Below are 12,817 nucleotides of genomic sequence, written 5' to 3' on the forward strand. Positions count from 1 at the left end.
ATCTTGTATCTTGTATTGTTGCTTGTATCCTATCATATAGGTGAATTCACATAGTTGTATATCTAGAGATTTTACCTTCGCATCAAGCCTAAATTGAAAAAAATTAAAATTTGAGGTAACACCTATTCACCCCCTAGGTGTCATACGATCCTTTCAGCAGCGCACCTTCGGCTCGTGCTAGTGTCTGTAGTCGTCGCTAGGTGGTCCGAGTACCAATTTGTAATTTTATTTATTTTTAGGCTATTTATACTATTGTTGATGATTATTAATAGATCGGTAGATTTCTCGAAAAAAACATATATATATATGATATTTATTGTAAATAAAAAAAAGCTTCCTTGTTCAACGATAAAATGGGCCGAGCTAATCATGACAGGGTCCATCGGGTCTCTTTCCTTTCTTCTCCCCCAATCCAATCCAACTCCACAAAGTACCCAAACCGAAGAGCCAAGAAGAACGCCAAGCTACCTCGTCGCCGACTGATCAGGTACGGCGGCTCCGGCGAACTCAGGAGATCCAACTGGTTGTTACTCTTTCTCTTCTCTGCTCTCTCTCTCTCTCTCTCAAAGGCGAGAGGGAACTCTCTCTCCCTCTCCCGTCGACCGCCGGCCAGGCCGCGGGTTCCCTCCTGCCCCGCCAGCCGCTCCGGCGGCGGAACCCCGGATCTGTGCGGGTGATTCGGTGGAACCGCGATCTTGAATCGTTTTCTGCGTGCAGGATGGCCGGATCGATGGAACTCCCCGCCAAGGGCGGCTTCAGCTTCGACCTGTGCCGCAGGAACGCCATGCTGGAGAAGAACGGCCTCAAGATGCCCGGGTTCAGGAAGACCGGAACCACCATCGTCGGCCTCGTGTTTCAGGTCAGTAGTGACTTGATCTTCACCGTCTCTATTGCATTCTGATGGAGCACTGTAGTGTTGAAAAACAACCTACACAATTATTATCCAGCTACCCGAGTGCTCATTGAGATGCAAAATAGAGCTAGTTCCAAAAGAAGAAGCTTGTAGGAAATGCAAGACAAAATGAAAATATAATCATACAGTCTAGCTAGAATTTAACACCACTTGTTTCTGGATTAAACAACATATAAGTGACAGAGCTTCCGGCTAAGCCAAACTAAGTATGTAAAATCACGAAAAACAAAGTTGAGGCTTACTTGGTTCATTGGCATATGATTTTTTATGGGGCTAACTATTATGTTTTAAGAAAGATTAAGTCGTTTTACTTCCTCCACACATCTCACTTGCTCAGCAGTAATATCCAAGTAAATTGGATTTTCCCTTTTAAAATGAGTGATCACGTATTGATACTTCTTATACAAAAGTGTATGATTCATATCCTTCATGGAATGTAACCGGGTAGATGCAACCCACCTGTTTCGTGGCTACAAGCCAGTGTACCAAGACACACTGTTTCACTGTGGTCTTTTACTGCGCAGAAAAATTACAAAATGTTAAACAAAAAGTGTCAAAAATGTGAAATATATTGTTGCTTTACTTCCAGGCCTCTAGTGTTTTGTCAAGCTCATGCATTGGAATCAACGGCCTGCTGAAGGTCATGATTTCGCACTTGCTAGCACACACATGTTTGTACTTGATGAGTTTAGTCCAGGGTTAGGTGCTCTTGAGTAAATCTGAATCAATGACCCAAAAATAAGTCCATGTTCAATGATATTTTGATAATACAGAAAGTGATATTTTACAACATAAATGTATGCTCTGTCCTACTGTTTAATTCTGAGATATCTTTGAGCTCACTTGGCAATAAGAACATCACATGGTTTATTGGGTATGCATGACATGTACTCCCTCCATTAGGGATTATAAGGCTCCCACGTATCCCTATGTCATAAATTTAACTAACGTAATAGAAAATATATATTACAAAACATATGCCATCAGAAAGTTTAGATGTTCTACTTTCTAGTGGCATAATTTTTGTATTGTACAATTTATGTTATAGGTCAAATTGACAACCTAAAAATACACACTGGCCTTATAATCCCCAACGGAGGTAGTAACCATGAAACAACTACTTATGGATCACGTCCTACTTCTTGGTATTTTGACTAATAAAGTTTTAATGGAAAACTCCAGATAAGATCCTGACAATTTGCCTCATTATTTTCTGTGTAATTTCGAGACAAGAATTGCACCCTCACCAAATAATGAGCTTACGGCATTTGAGGAGTGGCGAGGAGAAAAGTGTTTCTACTTACTAATTTACAGATGCAACTATATGGACTAAACAATAGTTTCTTTGCTTCTTATATATAGCCTCTACCTGGTTAGTGGGTATACATATTCCTTCAAACATAACCAGTTCATAATGCAATTTCTACCATGAATCTACTGACAACCAAGGGCAGTTTAAGATCGATACATTCTATGGCACTATCCCAAAGGAGCTATTGGAAATAAATATTGACCATTGAAAGCAATAACCTTAGGTTGAGCTTAATAACTATGACTGAGCTCACGTCTCACGTAGATTTGCACAGAAATTGCCATAACAACAAAAAAAACCACTGCCTCGGCTGATGATGTATACTTGGTTGGAAGATTGTGCAATATGGTTTGGAACTGGCATCCTTTTTGTGGTTATCTGTTATCATGAAGAGTTACCTGATAATGAACTATGTTTCATATATAGGATGGTGTAGTTCTTGGGGCAGACACAAGGGCAACTGAGGGTCCTATAGTTGCTGATAAGAACTGCGAGAAAATTCATTTCATGGCACCGAACATATACTGCTGTGGTGCTGGAACTGCTGCTGACACGGAGGCTGTGACAGGTAAGAAGTTATTGACTAAAAAAACCAAACTAATCCTTGTTTATTTCCGTGTATTCGTTTGTGCATCTGTCACACAAACATCGTAATGTCTGCTCTTACTCCAGATATGGTCAGCTCCCAGCTACAGCTTCACCGTTATGCTACTAGTCGCGAGTCAAGAGTTGTGACCGCCCTTACACTACTGAAGACACACCTGTTTAACTACCAAGGTCATGTTAGTGCTGCCCTGGTTCTTGGCGGAGTAGATGTAACTGGACCACATCTTCACACTGTAAGTATCTATTAGTACACTTGTTTGATGATCTTCTGGAAAAGAAGTTCTGGATAATTTATTAACTTTTGCATCCCTAGGTTTATCCACATGGTTCCACAGATACTCTTCCTTTTGCCACGATGGGTTCTGGATCCCTTGCTGCAATGTCTGTGTTTGAATCGAGGTACAAAGAAGGCCTCACTGTAAGTGAAGAATTCATTGGTTCCTTCACCTGATTATGTTTTCATGCGAGCTGTCCTAAGTAGCATCTGCAGATCAAAGTCCTTGTTTTTTATGTTCCAAAAAAATAGCAACGTTGTACTAAAGAATTATTTTTATCCTCTAGAGGGGGGAGGGAATACAACTTGTAGCTGATGCAATATGTGCTGGTATCTTCAATGACTTGGGGAGTGGCAGCAACGTGGATGTTTGTGTAATAACCAAGGTATGCTAGTTCTGTTTCCATAGATGACAGACACTACTTCAAAGTGTTAGCAAACACTTGATGAAATGTTCACTTGTCACTTGGCAGCGAATGACTTCCCAAACTATTCATCTCATTTTAATTTTCTAGTGCTCCACGTTGAAAGTCTTTGTTGCATAACCCCACCACCCATTTTTGAGTCTTCTTCAACTCGAATTGGGTGCCTATTTCTTTTATATAAAATGTTACGTAGTTCCTCCTAGGTAATCTCGTTTTTTTTTTTTTTTTGACGTAAGGTAATCTCGTTTTTTTCTTTGTTGCACATGGCTGACTCGTAAATAAAACATTCAACTTAGTTATCTATGCAAGTGCATTATGCCTTTTACCATGTGGGACAAATTACTAGATGCAAATTGTGTAACACTAAGCAGGTGATACACATGTAAAAAAAGCAGGTGATACACATGTAAAAAAAAAGCAGGTGATACACAGTAGCATTTTATTATCTAAGTGCTCACATTAAGAAAATAGAGAATAAGGCCTGATTTTCTTTGTGTGATATTCAGTAGTATAATGCACTAGAGGTCCCCTTTCACTAACTAACCAAGTTTCCCGTTAACAATACCAGGGGAAAACGGAGTACTTGAGAACCCACCAGGAACCAAATCCAAGGACTTACGCTAGCTCGAAGGGTTTTAGCTTCGCGAAAGGTCATACTGGTAAGTGTGGCGATTCATATACATAGCGGTGCTCGAGAGTTACCAAGTTAAAACATAATCCCATCTGTTGCTTGCAGAGGTATTGTCCACAAAGATCACACAGCTCAAGCTAAAGCCTGAGGTCACCGAGGGTGATGCCATGGAAGAGGAGTAATCTTACGTGCTTGCATTCGGATCAGCAGTTGTATTACGAATTTGTGTAATTTCTATTTTTCTCATTAGATATGCTAGACCATAAAAGATGTATGTAGTTTCTTTTTGTACCTGCTGAACTTAGTGGAAAACTATTATGTCAAAGATGTTCACGTATGCTTCTTGATGCAGATGTAAGGATTTACTAGTTTGTGATGCTAGTGTTTGTGCCATGTCAGTATTTCTCATGTGTTTAGCAACTCTGATATGAATGTAGAGTCATATTCCCTATTGAATTACTGCAGTCAAATGATATCCTTGGAAATCTCTCTAGGTTCTCAAATAAACCAGTCAAATATTTGGAACCTGCAAACCCTGACAAGGTTTGCCTATTGTCTAATCAATAATACTAGACCTACGGGAAGTTTTCTTATGAACAAATGTTACGGGATGAAGTGGAGGCGCTGGGTTGGTTCAGAAAAAATCAGGTGCTGCGATTTTCGGGGTGTCAGCCCACCACAACGCCACGTAATCCCGTAAGGCTCATTGTGTATGTGAATTCCGTAGGTGTAGCAAAACTCTTGTCTAATCTTACTAAACACGACGATGTCAACAATATTAATACATGTATCGGAGCAGTAGTCGGACCATCCATTTCAGTTTTGCTATTTCTCCTAGGTAAAGGTTACCATGTAGGTGATTGCTTTTGGTAGAGTCTAAGGCATGGACCATTAATCAACTCATTGGCACAATTTCTTCATTGAGCTGTACAAAAGATCGCCACAAAATTCTGAAATTCACTGTCTTTGCTTAGCTGCTCTACTTTGGACTGCTTCAAACACAAGAAAAAACAAGTAACAGAAGCCAGGAAATTTTGAATTTCGTTTGTATGTAGTAACGCAAACAAATCAGCTCCAAACTATAGAAACTAGAAAGTGGAGATTGCGATAAGTAACATAAGACTCATTTTCAGTGACCGCTCGTTTCATAGAGAACTATTTACACACTTCAACAACAGCAAGCGACAGACAGAAGCTCAAATTTGATCAGTTGGTGTATTGGGAGTGAGCAGCCGCAATGAGGGCAGCTCCGAGCCCCGACCCATCTTTGGTGAGATTGACAGACACCGACTTGGACGCCTCCTCTCCCAGCAGCTCGACCAGCGTGCTCTCCAGGCACTGCCGGAACTTGCCGTAGTGCTCAAACAGCCCTCCGTCGATCGCGATGCCCGTCTTCCTCTTGTCATCCGGGGTGCCCCTCCCGATCTTCCTCATGATCCCCACGATCCCTGCTGCAGCCAGCCTGGCAGACCGGGTGGTGACGATGTCGCAGATTTCGACCACCATCTTGCGAGTCTCAAAGGATGTGTCTGCGATCTTCAGATTTGCAGCCAGTTTCTCAGCCACAATCGTGAGATCAGGTGTTTCGTCGTGGTGCATTGCGGATACATCAGGAGTCCTGAACGTGACACACGGAGAGAGGGGAGATTTTGATCAGGATACATCGCATCGGGGTCGTATTCACGTCAAATTAAACAAATCAAAGACATGCCATGCTGTAATGCAGTTAGCAATGTTCCTACCTGAGAACAAAGTGAGATCTGAGTTTCGTGCTGTCGACATCGCCGAAAATCGAACACTGCGTGGCAATCTTAAGAAGCACCCTCCTCACGATGTCGCCTAGATACAGTCCAGAAATCAGCTTCTCGAAGATCTGTGTAAGGGAGCCATTGTTAGCTAATACAACAGAGTGAAAGTAAAGTTTTAACATGGATGAGATCGAATTATATGTTTTTTTTCTGCAGAAAACTTGCCTGGCCTCTGGGGTTTACGCTCTCCTCATCTAGTGCTTGGTCATATTCTGTGATTGGAAGGCAAGGCGAATTGAAGTTACCCCACTCTGTATTTATAACCTGAAAGGAAGAAATAAGTAGAGTGAGAAGAGATTGACAAATGTTATGGTGCACTGCACACTAGTTATTCAGAAGTGAAAAAGTCTATCTATCTATAAACCCTACCATATTTCCTGATTGCGGCAACTCTCCGTTCAACTTGGGTATGGCATTTGCCTTCTCGACATATGCAGCGTTTGAGCCAGTACCCAGTATAACGCCGATGACAATATCTTCGTCGTTGTAGCTGCCCGCAGCCAGCGTTCCGACGGTGTCATTGATCTGAACCATGAACATGTTATGTCACAATGATGTAAGAGCATTGTCTGTTTTTTCTTCAGAAGGGAAGATCCCTGATGAGACTAATCAAAACCGGACGAGAGAACTAACCAGAGCAGACACACGCATGTCCAGGCCTTGCTTCTCCATGGCCGTCTTCAATTCAGCTACCACATCTTCACCAACCTGGCAAAATTTCAGATGATTTTCAAGCGAATGCTACAACTCTGACATGATACTTCTAGGTGAGAGATGGATTTTGTTGAACATATATATAGGGAGTGCTTACCGCGTCATCTACCGCAAACTCCTTGGTCCACTTGATGAGCGTGCCAGATGCAACGGACGTTTGCCTGACGGGGAAAGAAAAGGTGAACCCCAGCTCCCTCTGCTTGCCACCCAATACTACTTTGTTCTGCGGCCCTTCGTCGGCAACGAACTTGGCCAGAGCAGACGCGATGAAGCCAAACAGATCCTGCAGAGGCATCACATGATGTCGAATGAGCCAACCACATGCAAGTTAAGGGACACGCATTCATGGTGATGAAACTTGGAAGCTGCAAAAAACATGTGTACTAACCGCGGAGCTTCCTGAGATGAGATGAGGAGGAATAGAGACCTCCCTGGACTCGAGGTTGGCGACGCGCTTGTCCTTGCCCGCGAGCTGCACGCGCAGGACGCGGAAGTTTGTTCCTCCGAGGTCCAGCGCGTAGAACAAGCCCTCTTCGCTCCTAAATTCAGTAGCACAGAATGTAAGCCCACGGATTAGGGAAAGGACACACTCTTATATATAGCCATATAGTCAGCATAAAATATGAAATTCTGGATATAGGTTTTGTCAAACTTTAAAAACTTAAGCACCACTAGTTTTGAACTAATTATTGTTATTGGATGTTGAAAGTTACACGTAGATTTGTCTTGAAAATTACTCATATAATGAAGGCAACTACTAGGAGTAGGATTCAGACTTAGGCTAGGGCGCTAGGTACAGCTGAAAAGAAAAGACTGTAGGCTAGGGAAAAATATTAATACATGTTCATGGACTCTTATTTCCGCTAACAATCATCACGGAAAAACAAACTCAAGCAAGATATGTATGCATGTAATGCCCGATTCTATGAAGAAATTTACATGAAAGGAATACGGAAACGGCCAAGTGAAGGATTACCCGTTGGGGAGGTTGTCGATGTAGGAGACGATCATCTTTATCTTGCTCCCGCCTTCCTCCGGCAGCCCCGCCTTCATCTCCTCCGTCGCCGTGGCCACACCATCCAGCTGCGCCGCCGGCATCGCGCAGTGCCCGTTGGGGAGGTCGTCTACGTAGGAGACGATCATCTCGATCTTCCCACCTTCCTCCCGCAGTCCCGCCCTCATCTCCTCCTCCATCGCCGCGGCCACAGAATCCAGCCGCGCCAACGGCGTGGCGCAGTCCTCCCGGAGCTGCGCTACCACCTGCTCTGCCATTGCCTCGAAGACCGCCGCCACCATGATCCCGCCGACGAAACGAGAAGGCCGCTGAGGAATCTTGCGTGTTCTCTCTTTTTCCGCTGGGAAAGGTTCGTTTCCTTCTTGTTCGTGAAGAAGAAGATACGACGATCACAATCTTGGGAGGAGGAACTCAGGTGCGGGGCAGAATTTATATATGCTGGCATATCCGGTGGAGAAAAAGGCTCAGGTCGGGTCGGATATGGATGGCAGTTAAGGAGGCTGCGTCGGCTTCGGATAGAATTCCCGCTCCGACTCGTAGCCTGCGGGCGCGCGCGCGACGACTACCGGCCGAGACCAAGAGAGGCCGTCGCGCGCCAAGAGTGCTGCCGCAGTGCCGCTGCTTTCAACCTTCACGAGGAACGGATGATTTTGACTCGATCGCTTGGTACGTGCCGATAATGAAATACTACTCCACGAGTCAGGTCTCAGCTGACGTGTCAAGACTCAAGAATAAAGTCATGGAAAACTTACACGTTTCTACGTACCATATTTCGGTTATTTTTGATAATCATTATCTTTATCTTAATCTTTATCTTAGTCTTTATCTTTATCTTTACATATTAAAAAGTTCAGCCCTAAATAATAGGTTTATCCTTCCACAAAGTTATCGTGTTCTTTCGGTTCGCTACACCCCAAACAACCGGCCGGACCAGATCTATTCATGCCCGGATGGCGTACATATGCTAATTTCTTTTCTCTCTACCGACTCGATTTGATCAGCTATAGCTGGACCATGGCTGCGTACGGTAAACAAAAACAGATCACTACTAACTATATGCATGTGTTACCCGCAAAAAAAAAAACTATATACATGTGTGCCATACGAGATTGATTCATGCCCGGCCACGTAACTGCAAACCATATCCAGAACCTATACGTACAAGGAATTTTGTGATCCGATCATACCACCACCGCGGGCAGGAGGGTCGCGCAGCATGGGAGGACGGCAAGGGGCGCGGTTTGCACCGCATTTTGTCAGTAAGATGGACATTCACGTGGTGGGATTCTTTAGATCATCTCCACTCGTTTGACGCTTCCCAGGTTGAAATTCAGCGCTATTTAACGTTGGATGGATGAAATTTTCAGCATGGGGAGGCCCAGTTTCCCATCGGCGAGCTCAGGGCAACCGACGAAAGCGGCGATATATTTGAAAGTTAACCTTCCCGCTATAAAAATAGGCTAGAAGCTTGCCAATCGTCGTCCACAAGCTTGGCGATCATCGCTCACAAAAGGAAGCAGAAGTTTAGCGATCATATTACAGACATGGCGATTTTAAATAGCACTTGCCGATGGCGGAAAGACGGGTCCTCGTCGATGGCAGCGATCTCCTCGGCGTTTGCCACGGTGGGCTCATCGTCGGCGATGACGATGACGGGCTCCTCCTCCCGTGGCGATGGCGTTGCGGAAGTGCTTGCTGCGGAGGTATCCGGGGTGGAGATCGGCGTTGGCGTGGGCGAGGAAGCAGCGGCGACCGGCTCGCCCTCCGCGGGCTGGTTGAGGATGATGTCGCGCTGCGCCACATACCACGCCTGCACCTTCTCGTCCATGACCTCCGGATTGGACGCCATGAGGAACACCCAGTCCGTGTTCCTCTTCTCCGCCGTGGTGGTGGCCTTGAGCAGGTCGATCCGCATGCTCTGGTTCTTCAACATCGTCTTCCAACTCGCGTCGAACTTCTCGGCTTGCACTACGGCGTGCGTCCTGGCGTCGGTCATGCACTTTTCCAGGGAAGCATGAAGCCGCCCGGTCGGCGGGCCCATGAGCTTCGCCGCTTGCCTGTCTTCTGCCGAGCTCCGGGCGGCCTTTGGCCACGCCGGGCACCGGGGCCATTGGGTTGTAGGCGCCGCCCTTGGCGAGCGCCGTGCACGTGTCCGTCCACTTCTTGCAGCTCTCGGTGCGAGTGAGGAACTTGAACTCGACGTTCTTGTTGTCGTCCCGGTAAATCTGGTATGCCCAACCATCTGCAAAAACATGGCAAAATGGAGGGAGAGTGGAAAAAGTGGAGGGAAATCCGCCTTCTATCACCGACAACCCGGTCCCACGCCCTTTTCGCCTACATCTGGCGGCCGCAGGGGCTCCCCGGCGCCCTGGGTTTGGCCTGCGATCGCCGGATGTAATTTAGGCCCAATGCCTGCAAAAATTAGACTACTAGGGACGCGACTGGGGAAAAAAAAATCCAACTTTCTGGCCTGGGGAGGGGATGCTGGGGGAGTGGAGATGCTCTTACCTGGCAAATATACTGCGTTTCAACCTGAAAACATGTCACTACCAGATTTATTTTTTCTGACTATGGCGTCGTTTGCCCAGTGTTTTTTGTCTGAAATTCGGCAAACATCTCTCTTTGCCGAGTGTCATCCAAATGCACGCAGCAAATATCATGTATTCAGCAACACGCAGAAAAAACGCACGGCTAATAAAACACACGATATAAAGCTAAAAAGACATGTATCAGAGGTCATCGCGAGATACCTAGTCGCTTGTGTCTTGCGATCCATGAGGTGGCTCAGAGCACAGTGGACCGCGGCGGGTGTGATCAGTTGGAACACGGCCGGCGTATATCTTCTTTAGCTGAGCATAGTTCTCTATGGGCTTATTGATGAGCTCCATGTTCCTAAGGTGAGTCTGCGATGATGAGGTTACTTAGTTTTTCCTCATATGCAAGCTAACAATATCCATCATAAATGACTTAGTGAATGAAGTACAAGAGAAGTTGCAATGCACGAACCTTGATGTAGGCATAGTATGCATCATCGTCCATCATGATAGCTGATATCTTCTCCGTCCAACGCATCCCTCCATCTTTTTGAGCTTTCATACATGAACCCACCTTGCTCTCCCGTGCCTCAGATGGTTGTAGACCCGAGCGACACCAACCACACGGCTAGTGAACTTCAGAACAATCTCACAATCGCTTTCAGGTCACAGTTCCTGAAGACATGAATTCCGGTCGTCCCTTCCTCCACCAACTACACAGCGGTAGGCCATATCATTTTATTCTTCTTCCTAATAGGGCAGGTACTATCAGGAACTAGCTAGGATGTACCGGAGTTACACAGCATGCAACACGGACTTGGGCGACAGATCAGGAGAGTTCGCGTCCTATACAGACAATCAAAGTAGAAAAATGTAAGCAAGCTATTTCTTTTTTTACACGTAGAAGCTGTCAGGACAACATTATGCAACAAAAATAAGCAAGCAAGCAGGCACGGTAAGAACCTTCAGTGAAGTTCCAAACATGTTGTGTGCACACAGATTGAACATAAGACAATGCTAATCTTGTGTGTCTGCTACCATGTATAAGTGCATAGCTGGTACACAGAATAGTTGTACATATCGTAGAACCAATCCTCGTACCAACTATCGCACTTATACATGGACGACGTAACTTAGAAGAATGCACAAACAGGTGTTTGACGAAATAACGCCCACTAGAAATCTTAGAAAAGCACTCTAGGCTTACAGATCCAAACAAGAACTAAGCAAAACTACTCTACCCTTACATATCGAAGCAAGAACTTACAGATCAAAGCTTAAACGTAGCAAAAGTACTCTACAAGTACATATCGAGGAAACAAACTAAGCAAAACAACTTTAGGTCTTACAGATCGAAGCAACCAGTAAGCAAAAAAAGTAGATGAACTAAGAACTCTCTATCCCTACACATACCAGCAGCTATAGTGTACATCTAAGCTAGGGTTGGGAGGTACTCACAGTGGTCTGGTAGTCAGACGCGGCGGAGGAAGACAACGACATGTCGGCCAGGCGGCGGAGAAAGAACTGCTGCAACGGAGGCCCACCAGCTTGAAAAGATCCCGTCCCTTATCTTGATCGCTAGCAAACAGCTATGGACGGAGAGCTCGAAAGGGGGAAATGGTGGCGCGGCTTTTGGCGTGAGATGGGGAGGTGTAAATATGGGGGAGTATCGGAGTGAGGTGACCCGAATTTCTCCCGCCATATTTTCCCCGGCGCGCGCGGGCTCCCGTCATCCCTCCCTCGCATTAGCGCGGCTCATTTTGGCTCCAGCGGGCGCGAGAAGAGGCTGCATTGCTAGAAACGGCCGAATCAAGTGCCCCCCTAATACAGCTGTTCAGATGCTTTAAAGTTTGTGCGATGCAGGAAATCTTTTTCCCGTCGACATCCAAACACCTGTTTTTCGTATCCCCGCATGCGAGAAAACGCATTGTTGGCAACCAAACATACCCCTCGACGCCAGCGAGGAAGATGTCGAAGTGACATCTAGGATTGGATGATGGACGCATGTGGAGCCAGTGACGATGTGGGGATGTAAAATCAGGTTCGGGAGGAGGATGGCTGCGCGGAGGGGTGAGCCGACAAGGACGTGGGTAGTGTGAGGTTTGGGAGGAGGACGGTTGTGAAGCGGCAACCGTGACATACATGGCCACCAGGACCCAATGAGGAACGGAGATGACCGCCCTAACCGGCAGGGATCGTGAGGTGTAGGCGAACGGGATCGATACGTGGCTGCCGGAGCTACATGCTTGCAGGGACTCCGACATGGCCGAGAGCAGGGGCATGGGGATTGCGCTGGCGAGCAGGGACGACGTGGGGATCACGATCATGAGGAGGACACGTGGGATCTCTGCGGATACAATATACCAATACGGCAGGCCAACCTAATTAATCCGTGTTAAGACCGTCCTAATCTTTTGAGTGTGTGTGAGGGGGTGGGGGGGTGGGGGTGTGCGCTCCAAAATTAAAAATATCATCTGATGCGTTAAAACTCAAAACACATGGATTAATACATAATTTTCTAGCGAAAAGCCAAAATATGTGGAATTTTTTTCTGAAACCATGTCGTTTTTTGAGTTACTGATTAA

The 12,817-nt window shown here is 45.8% G+C and overlaps 2 protein-coding genes across 2 annotated transcripts; one reads left to right on the forward strand and one right to left on the reverse strand.

Annotated features, from left to right (window-relative positions):
- Nucleotides 1-389: 389 nt before the first annotated feature.
- Nucleotides 390-4,566, forward strand: LOC124652554 (proteasome subunit beta type-7-A-like). The gene is made up of 8 exons (XM_047191588.1): nucleotides 390-487; nucleotides 718-859; nucleotides 2,652-2,793; nucleotides 2,898-3,064; nucleotides 3,145-3,249; nucleotides 3,393-3,491; nucleotides 4,099-4,189; nucleotides 4,267-4,566. The coding sequence occupies exons 2-8, from the start codon at nucleotides 719-721 to the stop codon at nucleotides 4,341-4,343; spliced, it is 822 nt and encodes a 273-aa protein (XP_047047544.1). The 5' UTR covers nucleotides 390-487; nucleotide 718; the 3' UTR covers nucleotides 4,344-4,566.
- Nucleotides 4,567-5,321: 755 nt separating this feature from the next.
- Nucleotides 5,322-7,955, reverse strand: LOC124654399 (hexokinase-7-like). Its single transcript, XM_047193405.1, has 9 exons — nucleotides 7,841-7,955; nucleotides 7,660-7,711; nucleotides 7,072-7,222; nucleotides 6,781-6,966; nucleotides 6,603-6,677; nucleotides 6,339-6,494; nucleotides 6,135-6,233; nucleotides 5,904-6,034; nucleotides 5,322-5,779 (listed from the first exon to the last, which is right to left on the reverse strand). Exons 1-9 carry the CDS (start codon nucleotides 7,953-7,955, stop codon nucleotides 5,368-5,370), a joined length of 1,377 nt encoding a protein of 458 aa, XP_047049361.1. The 3' UTR covers nucleotides 5,322-5,367.
- Nucleotides 7,956-12,817: the final 4,862 nt, after the last annotated feature.

This window comes from Lolium rigidum, chromosome 5 (assembly GCF_022539505.1).
Source record: "Lolium rigidum isolate FL_2022 chromosome 5, APGP_CSIRO_Lrig_0.1, whole genome shotgun sequence".
In the NCBI taxonomy this organism is placed as follows: domain Eukaryota; kingdom Viridiplantae; phylum Streptophyta; class Magnoliopsida; order Poales; family Poaceae; genus Lolium; species Lolium rigidum.

Coding starts and splice junctions, on each gene's coding strand:
- LOC124654399 (XM_047193405.1), bottom strand. CDS start 7,955: ATGGCAGAGCAGGTGGTAGCGCAGCTCCGGGAGGACTGCGCCACGCCG. Junction 7,223..7,659: donor ATCGACAACCTCCCCAACGG/GTAATCCTTCAC, acceptor TACTGAATTTAG/GAGCGAAGAGGGCTTGTTCT. Junction 5,780..5,903: donor AGATCTCACTTTGTTCTCAG/GTAGGAACATTG, acceptor TGTCACGTTCAG/GACTCCTGATGTATCCGCAA.
- LOC124652554 (XM_047191588.1), top strand. CDS start 719: ATGGCCGGATCGATGGAACTCCCCGCCAAGGGCGGCTTCAGCTTCGAC. Junction 2,794..2,897: donor TGACACGGAGGCTGTGACAG/GTAAGAAGTTAT, acceptor CTCTTACTCCAG/ATATGGTCAGCTCCCAGCTA. Junction 3,492..4,098: donor ATGTTTGTGTAATAACCAAG/GTATGCTAGTTC, acceptor TAACAATACCAG/GGGAAAACGGAGTACTTGAG.